We start from the raw sequence: 20,471 nt of genomic DNA on the forward strand, positions 1-20,471 counted from the left end.
AGGTGTTGGCTAGCAGAGTAGAACACATGTTTAGGAGAGGTGCTGGCTAGCAGAGTAGAACACCTGTTCAGGAGAGGTGCTGGCTAGCAGAGTAGAACACCTGTTCAGGAGAGGTGCTGGCTAACAGAGTAGAACACCTGTTTAGGAGAGGTGCTGGCTAACAGAGTAGAACACCTGTTCAGGAGAGGTGCTGGCTAACAGAGTAGAACACCTGTTTAGGAGAGGTGTTGGCTAGCAGAGTAGAACACATGTTTAAGAGAGGTGCTGGCTAGCAGAGTAGAACACCTGTTCAGGAGAGGTAATGGCTAGCAGAGTAGAACACCTGTTTAGTAGAGGTGCTGGCTAACAGAGTAGAACACCTGTTCAAGAGAGGTGCTGGCTAACAGAGTAGAACACCTGTTTAGGAGAGGTGCTGGCTAACAGAGTAGAACAACTGTTCAGGAGAGGTGCTGGCTAACAGAGTAGAACACCTGTTTAGGAGAGGTGTTGGCTAGCAGAGTAGAACACCTGTTCAGGAGAGGTGCATGCTAACAGAGTAGAACACCTGTTTAGGAGAGGTTCTGGCTAACAGAGTAGAACACCTGTTTAGGAGAGGTGCTGGCTAGCAGAGTAGAACACCTGTTTATGAGAGGTGCTGGCTAGCAGAGTAGAACACCTGTTTATGAGAGGTGCTGGCTAGCAGAGTAGAACACCTGTTCAGGAGAGGTGCTGACTAGCAGAGTAGAACACCTGTTTAGGAGAGGTGCTGGCTAGCAGAGTAGAACACCTGTTTATGAGAGGTGCTGGCTAGCAGAGTAGAACACCTGTTTATGAGAGGTACTGGCTAGCAGAGTAGAACACCTGTTTAGGAGAGGTACTGGCTAGTAGAGTAGAACACCTGTTCAGGAGAGGTGCTGGCTAGCAGAGTAGAACACCTGTTCAGGAGAGGTGCTGGCTAACAGAGTAGAACACCTGTTTAGGAGAGGTGCTGGCTAACAGAGTAGAACACCTGTTTAGGAGAGGTGCTGGCTAACAGAGTAGAACACCTGTTCAGGAGAGGTGCTGGCTAACAGAGTAGAACACCTGTTTAGGAGAGGTGTTGGCTAGCAGAGTAGAACACATGTTTAAGAGAGGTGCTGGCTAGCAGAGTAGAACACCTGTTCAGGAGAGGTGCTGGCTAGCAGAGTAGAACACCTGTTTAGTAGAGGTGCTGGCTAACAGAGTAGAACACCTGTTTAGTAGAGGTGCTGGCTAACAGAGTAGAACACCTGTTCAGGAGAGGTGCTGGCTAGCAGAGTAGAACACCTGTTTAGGAGAGGTGCTGGCTAGCAGAGTAGAACACCTGTTCAGTAGAGGTGCTGGCTAGCAGAGTAGAACACCTGTTCAGGAGAGGTGCTGGCTAGCAGAGTAGAACACCTGTTTAGGAGAGGTGCTGACTAACAGAGTAGAACACCTGTTCAGGAGAGGTGCTGGCTAACAGAGTAGAACACCTGTTTAGGAGAGGTGCTGGCTAGCAGAGTAGAACACCTGTACAGGAGAGATGCTGGCTAGCGGAGTAGAACACCTGTTTAGGAGAGGTGCTGGCTAGCAGAGTAGAACACCTGTTCAGGAGAGGTGCTGGCTAGCAGAGTAGAACACCTGTTCAGGAGAGGTGCTGGCTAACAGAGTAGAACACCTGTTTAGGAGAGGTGCTGGCTAGCAGAGTAGAACACCTGTTTATGAGAGGTGTTGGCTAGCAGAGTAGTACACCTGTTTAGGAGAGGTGCTGGCTAGCAGAGTAGAACACCTGTTTATGAGAGGTGCTGGCTAACAGAGTAGAACACCTGTTTAGGAGAGGTGCTGGCTAACAGAGTAGAACACCTGGTCAGGAGAGGTGCTCGCTAGCAGAGTAGAACACCTGTTCAGGAGAGGTGCTGGCTAACAGAGTAGAACACCTGTTTAGGAGAGGTGCTGGCTAGCAGAGTAGAACACCTGTTTATGAGAGGTGCTGGCTAGCAGAGTAGAACACCTGTTTAGGAGAGGTGCTGGCTAGCAGAGTAGAACACCTGTTTAGGAGAGGTGCTGGCTAGCAGAGTAGAACACCTGTTTATGAGAGGTGCTGGCTAGCAGAGTAGAACACCTGTTTATGAAAGGTGCTGGCTAGCAGAGTAGAACACCTGTTTATGAAAGGTGCTGGCTAGCAGAGTAGAACACCTGTTTATGAGAGGTGCTGGCTAACAGAGTAGAACACCTGTTTAGGAGAGGTGCTGGCTAGCAGAGTAGTACAACTGATAGAGAAAACGAGAGCCTCACTCTAAAAGCTCAGATGCAATAATTGAATAACATAACATTTGCTACAGTTTATTAAAATATGTTTAGGAAGACTGTCTTTAATCCAATTAGTGGACTTTTAATTAACTCTTTGACTATAAACTGTTTTAATTTGGGGGGGGGTTGGATTAATTAAAGTACTTTAAGTGATTTTCTCTGGGTTACAACGCAGTAACACTAAAACGTAATATTCTTACTTCTGTTCATTACGAAATTATTCTGTAGTTTTACATTTCAATGTTTAGTACTACCTGAAAGTTTAACCTAAAATATATAGCTATCTAGCCCTCCTACCCCTTCCATATGTATGTTGAGTGGTATTTACAAATGGTACCCTATTCCCTATTTAGTCCACAACTTAGGTCCAGGTCCTGGTCAGCTACGATGTTTAGCATGTTCCAAACCCGTCTAGCACATCTCACGCAGACCAGAGATCCTTGTTGTTGTAACGGCAGACCAAAATGCAGCGTGAGGAGGACCAAAATGCAGCGTCGTTAGAGTTCATGTTTTTTAATGAGAAAAAACTAAACATAAACACAAATACAAAATAACAAATGTGGCCAAAACCCACCACAGCCCTATCTGGTGCAGAGAACACAAAGACAGGAAACAACCACCCACAAAACCCACCACAGCCCTATCTGGTGCAGAGAACACAAAGACAGGAAACAACCACCCACAAAACCCAACACAAAACAGGCTACCTAAATATGGTTCCCAATCAGAGACAATGACTAACACCTGCCTCTGATTGAGAACCATATCAGGCCAAACATAGAAATAGACAAACTAGACACACAACATAGAATGCCCACCCAGCTCACGTCCTGACCAACACTAAAACAAGGAAAACACACAAGAACGATGGTCAGAACGTGACAGTTGTATTGAAACTCCTTTCTGTTTGAAGTGGCACGTTTACTATTTTATGTTAGAAATGAACAGTGTCGCTGTTTCGTTAAAGTCCTCGTGATAATTCCACAGTACAAAGTCCTCATTATTCGCCTAATTAACTATATAAAGTACAGTACAGGTTTAAAAAGACACCACTCACAAACGCTAGAAGATTTCAACGTCATGGTTAAAGTTAAATTTAGCAGTATGTACATAATGGAACATTGTATTTGTCTTCCATTTTCCAAAGCCCATTTACCTTATCTAGCGAGAGGAGATAATATAATATATATATATATATATAATATAATAATATAAATCCTTATAATATAATATCATTTGACCACTTCAATATCCTTGATGCTCTTTTTAAAAAAAAATTATCAGATAGAAATGCAAATGAAGTGAAATTAAAAGGCTACATTAAAGTCTTCGTGATAATCCCACAGTACAAAGTCCTCATTATTCACCGCATGGCCTATGTAAAGTACACTATAGGTTTTAAAAAAAAAAATACACACCACTCATACTTGCTGTAAGATTTCAATCGTGCCGTTAAAACACTGTTAAGTGTCTTGGGAAGTCTATTAGCTGTATTAATAAAGAACTGGAGTTAAAAGAAAAATAAATGAAAGAAAAACAAGGTGTTCTTTACATCCAGTCTGAGTCAGATCGAGAGGAGCAAACGGATCCCTATTCCCTATGTAGTGCACTACTTTAGACCAGAGCCCTATGGAACCCTATTCCCTATGTAGTGCACTACTTTAGACCAGAGCCCTATGGAACCCTATTCCCTATGTAGTGCACTACTTTTGACCAGGGCCCATAGGGAAGTGCTCTATAGGGTGCCTTTTGGGACGTAACAAACACACTAACTACATGACCTAGTTGGTTCCCTGAGGGGATGATTTAGCTCATATCTGCTGATGAGGGCGAAAGAAGAAAGCAATGTTAACTTAGCAGGGAACGGGAGTAGCCTTGGAAAAAACAAATATGAATAAGTAAACAAACAAACAAGAAGTGGAGCAGAGCAGGACTTGATTCAAATATTGAATTAATAAGAACCTCTGGTTAACCTTTGACCATAGAAGATCAGGCTGGACATCAGGGTGAGTCTGAGCTGGCACCCTATTCCCTAAGTAGGACACAATATAGGGCACTACAACCAGGGCCCATTCACCCTATTTCCTATGTATGGTATTAATTTAAACCAGGGCCCATGAACCCTATTCCCTATGTAGGGGATTCGTTTAGACCAGGGCCCATGCACCCTTATTCCCTATGTATGGTATTCGTTTAGACCAGGGCCGTTGCCACCCTATTCCCTATGTATGGTATTCGTTTAGACCAGGACCGTTGCACCCTATTCCCTATGTATGGTATTCATTTAAACCAGGGCCCATGCACCCCTATTCCCTATGTAGGGGATTTGTTTAGACCAGGGCCCATGCACCCTATTCCCTATGTAGGGGATTCGTTTAGACCAGGGCCCATGCACCCCTATTCCCTATGTAGGGGATTTGTTTAGACCAGGGCCCATGCACCCTATTCCCTATGTAGGGGATTCGTTTAGACCAGGGCCCATGCACCCCTATTCCCTATGTAGGGGATTCGTTTAGACCAGGGCCCATGCACCCCTATTCCCTATGTATGGTATTCCTTTTGACCAAGGCGTCTGATAAAAAGCAGTGCTATTTCGTTAGGAAATCGAGTGTCAGACACAGTCCTAGATGATACAGTACACTTTCTAATACGCTACACGTTTGCAGGAAAATGATCACCAACCGAAGAGTGATCGAATTAAGATCCGACATCTGTAGGGATGTACTGACAGCCTGAAAACAGTGGCGGCAGATTGTCAAGTCGACTCCAAGTATTTTTCATGAATCGCAAGAGGAATATCTTATAAATAACATGGCTGTATCCGGTTCCAGTCGGGGATGGGGATTTATAAAAACACACACGTACAGCAAGCGTGTGCACACACACAAACACACACCCCTCCCTGCCCACACACCCTATACCACTGCATTCCTCCCTGTGGTGCGCCTGGACACAAACACTGCCTGCTGTGGCCAGTGTTTTTCACAACGTCTGTAAAGACCACCATTAGGAACTCAGGCTGACACCGTTATATTCCACATCTCTTCCTGGACATAGGAAATAGGGCAGTTGTTGCCTGCCAAATGGCCCCATATTCCATACATATATAGTGCACTACTTAGGGAAAGGAGAAAAATGACCCTGTGTATATATTAGGGATAATAGAACACGCTAGTTACAGTAGAGGGAGAGGTAGGGATAATATAACACGCTAGTGTCAGTAGAGGGAGAGGTAGGGATAATGTAACATGCTAGTTACAGTAGAGGGAGAGGTAGGGATAATATAACACGCTAGTGTCAGTAGAGGGAGAGGTAGGGATAATATAACACGCTAGTGTCAGTAGAGGGAGAGGTAGGGATAATATAACATGCTAGTTACAGTAGAGGGAGAGGTAGGGATAATATAACACGCTAGCTACAGTAGAGGGAGAGGTAGGGATAATATAACACGCTAGTTACAGTAGAGGGAGAGGTAGGGATAATATAACACGCTAGCTACAGTAGAGGGAGAGGTAGGGATAATATAACACGCTAGTTACAGTAGAGGGAGAGGTAGGGATAATATAACACGCTAGTTACAGTAGAGGGAGAGTTAGGGATAATATAACACGCTAGCTACAGTAGAGGGAGAGGTAGGGATAATATAACACGCTAGTTACAGTAGAGGGAGAGGTATGGATAATATAACACGCTAGCTACAGTAGAGGGAGAGGTAGGGATAATATAACACGCTAGCTATAGTAGAGGGAGAGGTAGGGATAATATAACACGCTAGTTACAGTAGAGGGAGAGTTAGGGATAATATAACACGCTAGTACCGGTAGAGTTGAAAGTTAGCTGAGGTAGCTGTATTGAACTGTGTGACCTGAATAATGACTTAGTAACGAGACCTGTCACGACTTCCGCCGGAGTCGGCTCATCTTCTTGTTCGTTCGGCGATCGGCGATCGACGTCACCGGCTCTCCAGCCATCGCCGCTCCACTTTTCATGTATCCATTTGTCTTGTCTTGTTTTCACACACACCTGGTTTTCATGTATCCATTTGTCTTGTCTTGTCTTCACACACACCTGGTTTTCATGTATCCATTTGTCTTGTCTTGTCTTCACACACACCTGGTTTTCATGTATCCATTTGTCTTGTCTTGTCTTCACACACACCTGGTTTTCATGTATCCATTTGTCTTGTCTTGTCTTCCCACACACCTGGTTTTCATGTATCCATGTGTCTTGTCTTGTTTTCACACACACCTGGTTTTCATGTATCCATTTGTCTTGTTTCTACACACACCTGGTTTTCATGTATCCATTTGTCTTGTTTTCACACACACCTGGTTTTCATGTATCCATTTGTCTTGTCTTGTCTTCACACACACCTGGTTTTCATGTATCCATTTGTCTTGTTTTCACACACACCTGGTTTTCATGTATCCATTTGTCTTGTCTTGTTTTCACACACACCTGGTTTTCATGTATCCATTTGTCTTGTCTTGTTTCCACACACACCTGGTTTTCATGTATCCATTTGTCTTGTCTTGTTTTCACACACACCTGGTTTTCATGTATCCATTTGTCTTGTCTTGTTTCTACACACACCTGGTTTTCATGTATCCATTTGTCTTGTCTTGTTTTCACACACACCTGGTTTTCATGTATCCATTTTTCTTGTCTTGTTTTCACACACACCTGGTGTTCATGTATCCATTTGTCTTGTCTTGTTTTCACACACACCTGGTTTTCATGTATCCATTTGTCTTGTCTTGTCTTCACACACACCTGGTTTTCATGTATCCATTTGTCTTGTCTTGTCTTCACACACACCTGGTTTTCATGTATCCATTTGTCTTGTCTTGTTTTCACACACACCTGGTTGTCATGTATCCATTTCTCTTGTCTTGTCTTCACACACACCTGGTTTTCATGTATCCATTTGTCTTGTCTTGTTTTCACACACACCTGGTTTTCATGTATCCATTTGTCTTGTTTCTACACACACCTGGTTTTCATGTATCCATTTGTCTTGTTTTCACACACACCTGGTTTTCATGTATCCATTTGTCTTGTCTTGTCTTCACACACACCTGGTTTTCATGTATCCATTTGTCTTGTCTTGTTTTCACACACACCTGGTTTTCATGTATCCATTTGTCTTGTCTTGTTTTCACACACACCTGGTTTTCATGTATCCATTTGTCTTGTCTTGTTTTCACACACACCTGGTTTTCATGTATCCATTTGTCTTGTCTTGTTTCTACACACACCTGGTTTTCATGTATCCATTTGTCTTGTCTTGTTTTCACACACACCTGGTTTTCATGTATCCATTTGTCTTGTCTTGTTTTCACACATACCTGGTTTTCATGTATCCATTTGTCTTGTCTTGTTTTCACACACACCTGGTTTTCATGTATCCATTTGTCTTGTCTTGTTTTCACACACACCTGGTTTTCATGTATCCATTTGTCTTGTCTTGTTTCTACACACACCTGGTTTTCATGTATCCATTTGTCTTGTCTTGTTTTCACACACACCTGGTTTTCATGTATCCATTTGTCTTGTCTTGTTTCTACACACACCTGGTTTTCATGTATCCATTTGTCTTGTCTTGTTTCTACACACACCTGGTTTTCATGTATCCATTTGTCTTGTCTTGTTTTCACACACACCTGGTTTTCATGTATCCATTTGTCTTGTCTTGTTTCCACACACACCTGGTTTTCATTTCCTCAATCAACCTACTTGAAATGTAACCCTCTGTTTCCCATCATGCTTTGTTTGTACCTGTTTTCATGTCAAAGTGATGTTCGTCAAAGCGCTTAACTTTATTGTTCCGTTTTTTTGAGCGCGTTTGTTTTTGTTGTGCTCCCGGTTTGGAACTATAATAAAGTGCGTTTTATTTAACCATACTCTCAGCTCTCTGCTCTCCTGCACCTGACTTCGCCTTCGTACACATGCTGACAAGATCTCTGCAATGTTAAGTGTTCCAGTGGTATTAGGATAGCCTTAATTCCACGTCTCTATAACAATTTAAGCAGTCGTCGTACCACTAACTTTTCTCTCCGAGACATTTCATTTTCCTATTTTTGATTTCATTTATTTTTTTCTGTACTTGTTATTGTGTGCTTGAGCAGGCCTCACTTGCGGAAGAGACGTTGGCCTAAATGGGACTTCCCTACCTAAACCAAGGTTTAATTGAACTAAAGAGGTAACCTAATGTATTGTGCTGAGCTAAGTATACTGTAGATTTGAATCGGTTAGATGTGAGTAGAGGTATGGAGTGAATGAGATGGTGCTGCTGTGCTGAGACGAGATCGAACGATGCAGGTAAGGTCTGATAGAGTTGAAAGAAAAGGGAAAAATCTCTTAATGAAAGCCATGTCCAATATGAAAAGCTGAATAAGAACGAGGTATGGTTGAAGAAAATGTGATGTGAGGACAGGGTGCTGGGAGGGCAGGGTGCTGTGAGGGCAGGGTGCTGGGAGGGCAGGGTGCTGTGAGGGCAGGGTGCTGTGAGGGCAGGGTGCTGTGAGGGCAGGGTGCTGTGAGGGCAGGGTGCTGGGAGGGCAGGGTGCTGTGAGGGCAGGGTGCTGGGAGGGCAGGGTGCTGTGAGGGCAGGGTGCTGTGAGGGCAGGGTGCTGTGAGGGCAGGGTGCTGTGAGGGCAGGGTGCTGGGAGGGCAGGGTGATGGGAGGGCAGGGTGATGGGAGGGCAGGGTGATGGGAGGGCAGGGTGCTGGGAGGGCAGGGTGCTGTGAGGGCAGGGTGCTGGGAGGGCAGGGTGCTGGGAGGGGAGGGTGCTGGGAGGGCAGGGTGATGGGAGGGCAGGGTGATGGGAGGGCAGGGTGCTGGGAGGGCAGGGTGATGGGAGGGCAGGGTGATGGGAGGGCAGGGTGCTGTGAGGGCAGGGTGCTGTGAGGGCAGGGTGCTGGGAGGGCAGGGTGCTGTGAGGGCAGGGTGCTGGGAGGGCAGGGTGCTGGCAGGGCAGGGTGCTGGGAGGGCAGGGTGCTGTGAGGGCAGGGTGCTGGGAGGGCAGGGTGCTGGGAGGGCAGGGTGCTGTGAGGGCAGGGTGATGGGAGGGCAGGGTGCTGGGAGGGCAGGGTGCTGGGAGGGCAGGGTGCTGTGAGGGCAGGGTGCTGGGAGGGCAGGGTGCTGGGAGGGCAGGGTGCTGTGAGGGCAGGGTGCTGGGAGGGCAGGGTGATGGGAGGGCAGGGTGCTGTGAGGGCAGGGTGCTGGGAGGGCAGGGTGCTGGGAGGGCAGGGTGCTGGGAGGGCAGGGTGCTGGGAGGGCAGGGTGCTGGGAGGGCAGGGTGCTGTGAGGGCAGGGTGCTGGGAGGGCAGGGTGCTGTTAGGGCAGGGTGCTGTGAGGGCAGGGTGCTGTGAGGGCAGGGTGCTGTGAGGGCAGGGTGCTGTGAGGGCAGGGTGATGGGAGGGCAGGGTGCTGTGAGGGCAGGGTGCTGTGAGGGCAGGGTGCTGGGAGGGCAGGGTGCTGGGAGGGCAGGGTGCTGTGAGGGCAGGGTGCTGTGAGGGCAGGGTGCTGGGAGGGCAGGGTGCTGTGAGGGCAGGGTGCTGTGAGTGCAGGGTGCTGTGAGGGCAGGGTGATGGGAGGGCAGGGTGCTGTGAGGGCAGGGTGCTGGGAGGGCAGGGTGCTGTGAGGGCAGGGTGCTGGGAGGGCAGGGTGCTGTGAGGGCAGGGTGCTGGGAGGGCAGGGTGCTGTGAGGGCAGGGTGCTGTGAGGGCAGGGTGCTGTGAGGGCAGGGTGCTGTGAGGGCAGGGTGCTGTGAGGGCAGGGTGCTGGGAGGGCAGGGTGCTGTGAGGGCAGGGTGCTGGGAGGGCAGGGTGCTGTGAGGGCAGGGTGCTGGGAGGGCAGGGTGCTGTGAGGGCAGGGTGCTGGGAGGGCAGGGTGCTGTGAGGGCAGGGTGCTGTGAGGGCAGGGTGATGGGAGGGCAGGGTGATGGGAGGGCAGGGTGCTGGGAGGGCAGGGTGATGGGAGGGCAGGGTGCTGTGAGGGCAGGGTGCTGTGAGGGCAGGGTGCTGTGAGGGCAGGGTGCTGTGAGGGCAGGGTGCTGTGAGGGCAGGGTGCTGGGAGGGCAGGGTGCTGTGAGGGCAGGGTGCTGGGAGGGCAGGGTGCTGTGAGGGCAGGGTGCTGGGAGGGCAGGGTGCTTTGAGGGCAGGGTGCTGTGAGGGCAGGGTGATGGGAGGGCAGGGTGCTGGGAGGGCAGGGTGCTGTGTTGTTTGTGTCAAACTGCTTTGCTTTATCTTGACCAGGTCGCAATTGTAAATGAGAACTTGTTCTAAACTTGCCTACCTGGTTAAATAAAGGTGAAATAAAATAAATTAAAATAAATATTGAGCAAAGCAGACGGATCCATTTTCTTGTTTTTAAAATGTACAGATAGCCAGAGGCACACTCCAACACTCAGACATTATTTACAGAAGATTAATTTGTGTTTAGTGAGTCCACCAGACCAGAGGCAGGAGGGATGACAATGTGTTTAGTGAGTCCACCAGACCAGAGGCAGGGGGGATGACCATGTGTTTAGTGAGTCCACCTGACCAGAGGCAGGGGGGATGACCATGTGTTTAGTGAGTCCACCAGACCAGAGGCAGTAGGGATGACCATGTGTTATGGCTGGTGGATCAGGACAGTAGAGGTGGATGGGTACAGTACTGGAAGGTAGATTTTGCTCCCCCTGATTTGCTTTGGGCTCTGTGTTATTGAAGAATGACATCAACAGCTAACACATGGTGCCATGATCCGGATTAATTGGTCTTGACCAACAAGAAAAAAACAAATCAACTGTGTGTTGATCCAGGGGAAAGATAAGTGGGTTGCGCGCAGCCCTCTTCGGGGGAGTCAGCTCTTAATCTCCATACTGCTAAGATATTGCTGTGTGAGTCTAGACCTATATCTAAAAGAACCAAATCAGGTTAAAATAAGTGTATGCATTGAGTGATACATATATGTGATGTATAGGGGTTCAAATCCTCTGTTAAAGCCCTAGCAGTTAAAATAAGCCACAATTGATTAAGGGTGTGAAACCTTGTTCCATAGAAGTGAGTTTCTAGTTGAGTAGCAATTTAAGGTAATGTAAAGCTTTTGAAGTGAACTCACGTTTTAGGGGTATCCAGACCCTGTAGAAACAATGTGTTCTATAAGATAGGAGGTTAGAGTGCTCAAGTGGTTGTAAAACTATAAATAGTTTTGAAGTTAATGTAATGCATTTTTTTTAAATGAGAGAACCACTCTGGAAAAGGGCAGGACAGCTGTTCTGGATGTGAACATGGAAAGTATAAAATTCACTGTCTAGTGATATGAAAAACCATTTCAAATTAGAGTGTAGGCAAGAAATATATCATAGTTGACAAAGATGGAATCTTTCTGATATACAAAAAGCTTGGGGAGAAATATAATGTCTAACTTATTGACAAAGACACAATGGTCTTTAACTGTATTAGCCAAAGTAAGAAAACATGATAAATTCCTTTGTGATTCTCATGATAGGACATTGCAGAGAGAGAGAATTTGAGGGCTCTTGGTGAACAGAGACATTAAAAGCCGAAATTCAACAATTACAGGAGGCAAGGGTGGAAAGGGCAGACTTGGCCCCTACCTGTGGGCTCTCTATTCCCTCAATCTACCCTCATGCTGAGTTGCGCAAGGCAGATCAGGTTTAAAGCATCTGGTCAGCACTTCCTGGCTTTGAGTCAACAGATTTTGACAGGGGTGACGAACGAGGTCTTAGGGAGTAAAGACAAACCTCCAGTGACAGTAATCACACAAATCAGCATCTCCAAAACAGTTGGATGAATGGTCAAAGACTTTGAAGCATCCACGAAGCGTGGGTATGAAGATGTGGGACCATTTAAAGCGATATAAGGAACTCCACAATCTACATCCTTATGATGGGTTACAGTTGTTCGCCTTTGTTTTGAACAACCATGAACATGGGGTACTTGAAGAAAAGGTTTATAGAGCTGTGGGTGATGAAGAGCAAGATGTGGCCGATGGATGGAGAGCCATTAATGTTTTCCTTAAGGGTCTGACCAATGCTGTGGGGATGTTTTTCAGCGGCAGGGACTGGGAGACTAGTCAGGATCGAGGCAAAGATGAACGGAGCAAAGTAGAGATCCTTGATGAAAACCTGCTCCAGAGCACTCAGGACCTCGGAATGGGCAAAGGTTCACCTTCCAACAGAACAACAACCCTAAGAGCACAGCAAAGACAACGCAGGAGTGGCTTTGGGACAAGTCTCTGGATGTCCTTGAGTGGCCCAGCCAGAGCCCGGACTTGAACCTGATCTAACATCTCTGGAGAGGCCTGAAAATAGTTGTGCAGCGACACTCCACATCCAACCTAACTGAGCTTGAGAGGATCTGCAGAGAAGAATGGGAGAAACTCCCCAAATACAGGTGTGTCAAGCTTGTTGTCATATCCAAGAAGACTCAAGGCTGTAATCACTGCCAAAGGTGCTTCAACAAAGTACTGAGTAAAGGGTCAGAATACTTATGGAAATGAGGTATCTACATTTTTATTTTTCAAAAATTAACATTTCTAAAAACCTGTTTTTTCTTTGTGTGTAGATTGGTTAGGGGGAAAAACTATTTAATCCATTTTAGAATAAGGTTGTAACGTAACAAAAAGTAGAAAAGGTGAAGGGGTCTGAATACTTTCCAAATGCACTGTACATCCCACCATGACACCAATGTAGCGAACAGTGGCGGTGAACGCAGCGTCCCTTGCGAGGATCGAACCTGGACAGTCATGACCCCAAGGCAAATGCACAGGCGTATAAACTTACATGACTTCATCTAAACATCCATTGAAGACAGAGCTCAAGTCAGGGATGTCGCAGTCCACAATGTCACAGCAGCAGCCAATATCACAGAAGTCTGGGGTCAAATCACATAAACACACTACAAGACAGCAAAGGTTAATCTCAAAACTATTGTAGTGCACTAATGTATTTTTTTCAATGACAATAGACAACCTACCTTTTGGAATCAGACTTGTTTTGGCAGTAGTTTCAACAGGAGGTGGGACAGTTTCAATGACTGGCTCGGGGGTGGCTTCAGATGATGGAGCCAGGTCCGTGGTTACCGTGGAAACACCATCTTGAGTGACAGTTTCAGCAGAAGCAGTTGCAAAAGTATCCAATGCAACAGTTGAAACGGTATACATCGGGTCAGTGGTACTGAAAGGCTCATAGGTTTTTGGACTGTTCGTTGTTATTGAAGACTCTGTGTTGACTCCTCCATCTGTGGCCGCATGGGTCACACGTGCAGAAAGTACAATAACTAGATGCACTGCGCGATACAAATGGTATGTGGACATTTTTGTCTAACAGGTGTGAACTCTACCGGCTAACGTTAGCTAGATAAAAACATGGCTAACGTTAGCTAGATAAAAACATAGCTAACGTTAGCTAGCAACGCGATTTGGCTTGAATAGGTTGCAAAGCTACTTCTGCATCACGTTTGCTAGCACCGCAAAACAATAGCTAGCATAAACTAGGAAACGAGACAAACTACTCACATGTGATCTATGCACGAAAATCCAACACTATTGAAGACATGCTAACAAAATGTAGCTATAAAAAGCCTCACGTTGCCAAGGAAGCTCAAACCGCTTAGCTTACATCCGTTTCTTCTTCTTCTATGGTATTTTGGAGGTCCGCGAACAATCAGCTGGCTACTGTGTACGGCCAGTCGTGTATACCCGTAACGGACATTTTGGTGACCTTATTTGACCTTTTCTGCTGCTTTTGAGACATGGTTCGATCCCTCCTTGGGGCACTACTTGAGAAAATAAAACATATAACAATACTGTAACTATTTGTCACTATGTATTATTATTCTAATATGAATTCATTACAGAATTGTGTCAGTTATTAAGGATAAACCTTTAAACTGCACTCTTCCACCCCTCCCTCCCCATCTCTCTATTTTTCAGTTCCAGGTGACAAAACCAATACACAGTCCAAGGGTTGCAGGTCTGCCAATTTCCTTCTGGTCACACATTCAGAGGCGGCCACTAGGAGGAGCACTCTTTTCTATTTGAAGATACTTTTTTTTATATGTATATCTACTAGGGTTGAGGTTAGTGCACCTGCCTAGTGATTATTTGGCTGGGTTTCAATACCTGCTATAGTCACAATTTTTTTGCTCTCCCAAAAGCAACACAGGCCTAATATTAGACAAATACCTGTAAAGTAATGAGAGTGACCATTTTAGAAAATCATGGGACATAGTCTTTGGTTGCATGCTATATTATGTCAATCAATGCCTATAACTGATGCTTCATGGTCTTATGCTGCCATCTATTGGAAATATTTAGCATTTAAGTTATTCATTTACAGACATTGGTGAAGCAGCTGAGAAAGTGTATTTTTCTTATTAATTCCTGAGATCAGTCTCAAACCTGCCCCACCTATCCCAGCCAATTGCTGTAATTTCACATATAGGTTACTAGGTCACACCCAGTTCAAACCACATTTGGAAAATAAAATGTGGCTTGTTTAGCAAGTGTTCTGCCTTGCAATAATCTATATTATAAAATAACTATAACAAAAATGGCTAAATGCTTGCATAGGGTTTGATTTAAAAAACATCTAAATGCTATTTAGTACTATAATGGTATTTACTAACATAATATTATTACAAAAATAGTTTAAAGTGTTCTAGGCTACCCTACCCAATAATTGGGGTTAAGGCTAAAATAGGTTATAACTAGGGTTAGGGTTTAAGGCAAAAACCAGTATGGGTTTATAGCTCTTGCGCCTCCCTGTGGCCTTCTGTGGTTACTACGTAACTCATCCGTGACACATGCTAGGCTCGTAATTGGAGATGGCAACTGCGTCAGATCTACAAATCAATGAGCTAGACCTATCCATTTGGTTTGCAACTCTGTGAACCTGCGCAGCGTTTGCTCCACCCGTTGCCTACTAACAAACCAATTGGCGCATATCAAATTACCCAGCAGCCATTTTGAAACAACAAATTGTCCAAAAAATAGGTTATTTCTTAATTTAAAAATGTCTTCTGGCTGTTTAAAAAAAAAAATCTGCCACATCTTGAAAAAGAGGACAGGGACATGCGTTTTGTTTAGGTTTACACCTTTTTCTGAAAGAAAATATAGTTATCCATGACCAGAAAATGTTTAACGCTATGCGCCAGCCATCGTTAATACTGTGGATCAGAATTGTGTACCCAGGTGAACAGTGAGTGCACACACCAAATAGCTGTAACCTAGTTAATTACCTGAGGTAAGCCTAACAGGCTGACTACACCGCAAAATATATTTAGACATACATGTTATTCAATTATTGCACCCACACTGCACGTGCGCGCCAATGAGCGTCTGCGTTGCCAAGGGCTAAAATAGAAGTCAGTTCTATTTCTAACCCAGATCACGCTGCAAGTCCTACCTCTCCCATCTCCTCATTGGTTTATAGAAGCAGGTACCCACGTGCCATCTCCTCATTGGTTATACCCACGTGGGTGACTGAAAGACGAACGAGGTCAGTGGCAGTAATGCACCTAATTTATGAAAGTTGCCAATTGCAATATAAAGTCAAGAGAAGAAAAAGCCTGGAAGGAGGAGAGATGTCTAGAAACGATTCGGTTGACTGTTTTATGTGTGGATTCATTGGCGGAGTAGAGGGCCTTGTGCATTTCAGGTAAAATAACAACTCAATGTTTTTATCCCGGGACAAATTAGTTAGCAAAAGCAAGCTAGCTAAATAGGACAAACTAGCTAGCAAGTGCAAGCTAGCAAAATTGCCATATATGTTTAATGCTTTTTGACCTGTCCCCAAAATAATATAATTGGTTCAGAGTTTGTTTTGATATTTTAACCTGCATGTCGTGATCGCGTTTGGTTTGGGGGGACAAAATGTATTTATGCACGATGGCGCACGTGCCACCGGTTTGGGTTCCGTGTATGAGTTTAACGTGGGCATGTCTCTTTGCCAACAATTGCGAAGCAGGCATTGTGACATAAAACAATAGGTTGGGAATAGAATCTTCGGAAGGCGAGTTGATGCCACGGTGCTCAATAGAACTAACAGGAGCTGGCAGGGTGAAAATGCCCTAAAATAAGTGCTGTTTTTTTAACTACGGCATGCAGTTGGGACAGATGGTGATATTATGAAACTGGGCTCCACGGCGGGGTGGATGCAATGAACTAGTTATCAGAAAAAAGCGTTGTTAAAAATGTTGTGTCCAGCCTACTGATATGCCTCTGTACTCTTCTAATTTTTCATAGTGGAACCATCCACTCCCAAGGAGAACACGAAGTAATAAAAAATGTCCCCATACGTAACTTCACGCAATTTTATCATGTCTCCTCATGGACTGCACCAGATTTGCCAGTTCTTGCTGTGAGATGTTACCCCACTCTTCCACCAAGGCACTTGCAAGTTCCCAGAAATTTCTGGGGGGTATGGCCCTAGCCCTCACCCTCCGATCCAACAGGTCCCAGACGTTCTCAACGGGATTGAGATCCGGGCTCTTCGCTGGCCATGGCAGAACACTGACATTTCTATCTTGCAGGAAATCACGCACAGAACAAGCCTACAAGCCTACAAGCCCTCAGCCCAGCCTCTCTCAGCCCAGCCTCTCTCAGCCTATTGCGGACAGTCTGAGCACTGGTGAAGGGATTGTGCGTTCCTGGTGTAACTCGGTCAGTTGTTGCCATCCTGTACCTGTCCCGCAGGTGTGATGTTCAGATGTTCGGATCCTGTGCAGGTGTTGTTACACGTGGTCTGCCACTGCGAGGACGATCGACTGTCCATCCGGTCTCCCTGTAGCAGTGTCTTAGGCGTCTCACAGTACGGACATTGCAATTCATTGCTCTGGCCACATCTGCAGTCCTCATGCCTCCTTGCAGCATGCCTAAGGCACGTTCACACAGATGAGCAGGGACCCTGGGCATCTTTCTTTTGGTGTTTTTCAGAGTCAGTAGAAAAGCCTCTAGTGTCCTAAGTTTTCATAAGTGTGACCTTAATTGCCTACCGTCTGTAAGCTGTTAGTGTTAACGACCGTTTCACAGGTGCATGTTCATTAATTGTTTATGGGTCATTGAACAAGCATAGGAAGCCGTGTTTAAACCCTTTACAATGAATATCTTTTGGATTTTTACAAATTATCTTTGAAAGACAGGGTCCTGAAAAAGGGGCGTTTATATGGATCACTCCAATATATTGGTATCACTCCGTGGCGGAGGGATACATCCGAGGTGAGTATTTACAGATTTACTCCCGTGTACACCTGTGTCACGGCTGGTGGTCCGCCCCTATATATGGCCGTGACACGTTCTCTACATCATTTTTGAGGCGCCTCTAGCACCATAGAGGATTTGAGTGATCCATATAGCTCACATAACCGTGGTTATATACGTAACCTTCGTTATGTTTCATTATATTGGATCACTCCAATATATTGGTATACACATACCAGATTAGTTGGTGCTAGAGGGACCTGACCAGCCTGCGGTGAAGTCCCAGCGCGGGACCGAGACGCAGGGGCCATCAATGTGGAAGGGGGTCGAGGCACAGTCCCAGGAAGGGGAGGCGACGGCCAGGACCGCTGAACCAAACGCAGAGGGAGGTGCCACATTTACCCAAAAGTACCTAGCAAAGGTGCAAGAGGAAGCCCAGCTGGCCGCAGCACAGATCTCAGCGAGGGGCACTCCTCTCAGTAGAGCCCAGGATGCAACCACACCTCGTGTTGAATGTGGCACCACAGATCCCAGCACTGTTATGCCAGCCAGGCGGTATGCTGTCATTATCGTGTCCACGATCCAGTGAGAGAGCCTCTGCTTTGATAGCCCAGCCCGTAGGACTTGTTCACCATAGCAGACAAAGAGCTGGTCTGTTTTCACTGACCGCGTCCGCTCCTAGCTGGACGCAGGCGACGAATCCCCTTCATAAACCTGGAGACCAAGAGATGGCGCCCCACTGGCCTGTCCATTCACCCCACATGGCAGGCAGATATAGCGGCCAAATACCCACTCAGTGTAGAGGCTGCCAAGCCCTCATCCAAGCGAGACTGCAGTTATTGGAGTACATACTGCCCTCCACATGACTCGGGCACAACCTCAATACCAGTTCACCAAGAGCAGAACAACCGCCAGCGCAACTGGTATGCCGCGGTTGTAGCCAGCGTCCTTGCGCTCTGCATGGTGTTCATGTCACCCTCCTGTAGTCCTAACATGGATCATTGGTGCCGTTCAGTGGCCAAGCCCACCGACTGAGACAGTGTGGTCTTGGATACCACAGAGTTCCCCCGGCCTGAGACAGCAAGTTCGGTCACAGGGGAAGTTGACAAGATGTCCCAGACAACAGGGATAGGAAAAGGCTGAACCAAGGTCGCCTGGGCCAGAAAGGGGCCACCAGAAGTAGACAATGCTCTGCCATCCTGGTCCTGTCCAGCACAGCCTGGATCAGAGGAAAAGGGGGGAATGCATAAAGCTCCAGCCCTACTGAGGTTACACATGCTGAGCCAGAGCATCCAAGCCCAGAGGCCCTGGAGACTCCGACATGGAGTACCACAGGGGGCAGTGTGCATTGTCCAGGGAGGAAACAGGTCCACCTGCGCCCTCCCGAACCTTCCCACAGGTGCTGCACCACCTGGGGATGTAGGCTCCAGTCCCAAAGTGGCGGACCCTCCCTCGAGAGCATATCCGCTGCCACACTCTGGATGTCAGGTACGTGCGCTGTGCATAGAGACGCTAGACAGCCCTGAGCCCAGAGAAGGAGCTCCCGTGCCATAAGATGGAGGCGGTGGGACCGCAGTCCACCCTGATGGTTGATGTAAGCCACCACTGTGGAGTTGTCCATTCTCACCAGTACATGTCTTCCTTTCAGATGTGGAAGGAAAGACCCCAGGGCCAGCAATACAGCTCTAGTGTATTGATGTGCCTGCCGCTCCAAGGGGGTAGCCAACAGCCGCTGACCTGCTCTTGGAGGCGTCTGTGCTGACCAACCCACCTGAGAGAAAGGAGCGACAGCGCCACCTCAACAATGCCTTGAGGCACTGTGCAGTCACCCGCAGCTGGTGATGACGGTGGCGCTTTGGGTGCAGCCGGTGGGAGTTGAAACACCGTTGAAGAGGCCGGAGATGGAGCAGGTCCAGGGGAATAGGCAACGAGGCCGCCGTCAGCAAGCCCAACAGGCATAGACAGGTCAGGGTGGATACCACTCACCTCTGCCGAAAGTGGTTGAGGCAAGATGGATCACCTGAACCCTTCTGGTGGGCAGGCGTGCTCTCATGAGGACTGAGTCCAGTTCCATGCCAATGAAGGCCACCCTCTGGGTGGGTGTCAGATCACTCTTTCTTGACATTTACAGTAATGACCAGCCCGCCGATGTGGGTCAGGAGCATGTCTGTCTGACAGGATCTGGGTCCTGGTCGGGGCACAAATAAGCCAATTGTCCAGGTAATTGAGGCTCAACAATCCTCGGGACGTGAGAGGTGCCAGGACAGCATCCATGCACTTTGTGAAAGTGCAGGGTGCCAAGGTAAGGGGTCCTGCCTGGGGCCCGCCTCTCCTCTGGCGCCCCAAGCACCTGGGTCTCCCAGGCGGTGATGGATGATACCATCACACCGGTCACAAAGGGAAGCCATAAACTCAACCAAGCTAACCATGCCACGGAGCAGGGGCCCGACACCCTGGGAGAGCTTATGTCGTGACCCCCTTGGAGGAATAGGAACCCGGTGAGGGATAATTTACCCAGTACCTCTGCAAACACAGGGGAAGACCCCTGTGGGAAAAACAGGCAGACAAAAAAAACAGCAACCAAGTAATGGATTTGTTTTTTGTTTTTACACCAACTGCAATACTCACACTCTGTTGCAGATACTCACACTCTGTAGGGGAAAGAAACAGCACGTACAGCCGGGGAGCAGCATGTTTTTTAAGCAATTCACAACAGACATAGAACAAGCCAGTCGGCAAGTTGTGTAAGGTAAATTACAGTTTGTGGCAGCAAGAGCTACCAATATATTAATTCACATGGAGTCGTAGTGTACACAAGCACGACAATCCACTGGCAGAAGATACAGATCACCCGTGTACAGCAAGTGGAGCAATCAAGAGGGGCTGGCCATGTGGCCAGCTGTTCCAGGATGCAAACAGCCAGAGAGTACACTTCCACGCAAGATATTACACTTATCAAGCGAACTTCAGAAAGC

The 20,471-nt window shown here is 46.9% G+C and overlaps 1 protein-coding gene across 1 annotated transcript; it reads right to left on the bottom strand.

The window, feature by feature from the left end:
* Positions 1-437: 437 nt before the first annotated feature.
* Positions 438-10,855, bottom strand: LOC139365892 (uncharacterized). Its single transcript, XM_071102948.1, has 4 exons — positions 10,834-10,855; positions 10,120-10,486; positions 8,888-9,958; positions 438-507 (listed from the first exon to the last, which is right to left on the bottom strand). Exons 1-4 carry the CDS (start codon positions 10,853-10,855, stop codon positions 438-440), a joined length of 1,530 nt encoding a protein of 509 aa, XP_070959049.1.
* Positions 10,856-20,471: the final 9,616 nt, after the last annotated feature.

Source organism: Oncorhynchus clarkii, chromosome 14, assembly GCF_045791955.1.
Source record: "Oncorhynchus clarkii lewisi isolate Uvic-CL-2024 chromosome 14, UVic_Ocla_1.0, whole genome shotgun sequence".
NCBI classification, from domain to species: Eukaryota; Metazoa; Chordata; class Actinopteri; order Salmoniformes; family Salmonidae; genus Oncorhynchus; species Oncorhynchus clarkii.

Excerpts from the sequence above, each read along its gene's own strand:
- LOC139365892 (XM_071102948.1), bottom strand. The coding sequence starts at position 10,855 with ATGGTCATCCCCCCTGCCTCTG. Across the intron at positions 10,487-10,833 it reads GGTCATCCCCCCTGCCTCTG|CACCCTGCCCTCCCATCACC; the intron begins GTCAGGTGGACT and ends CTGCCCTCCCAG. Across the intron at positions 9,959-10,119 it reads CCCAGCACCCTGCCCTCACA|CACCCTGCCCTCCCAGCACC; the intron begins GCACCCTGCCCT and ends CTGCCCTCACAG.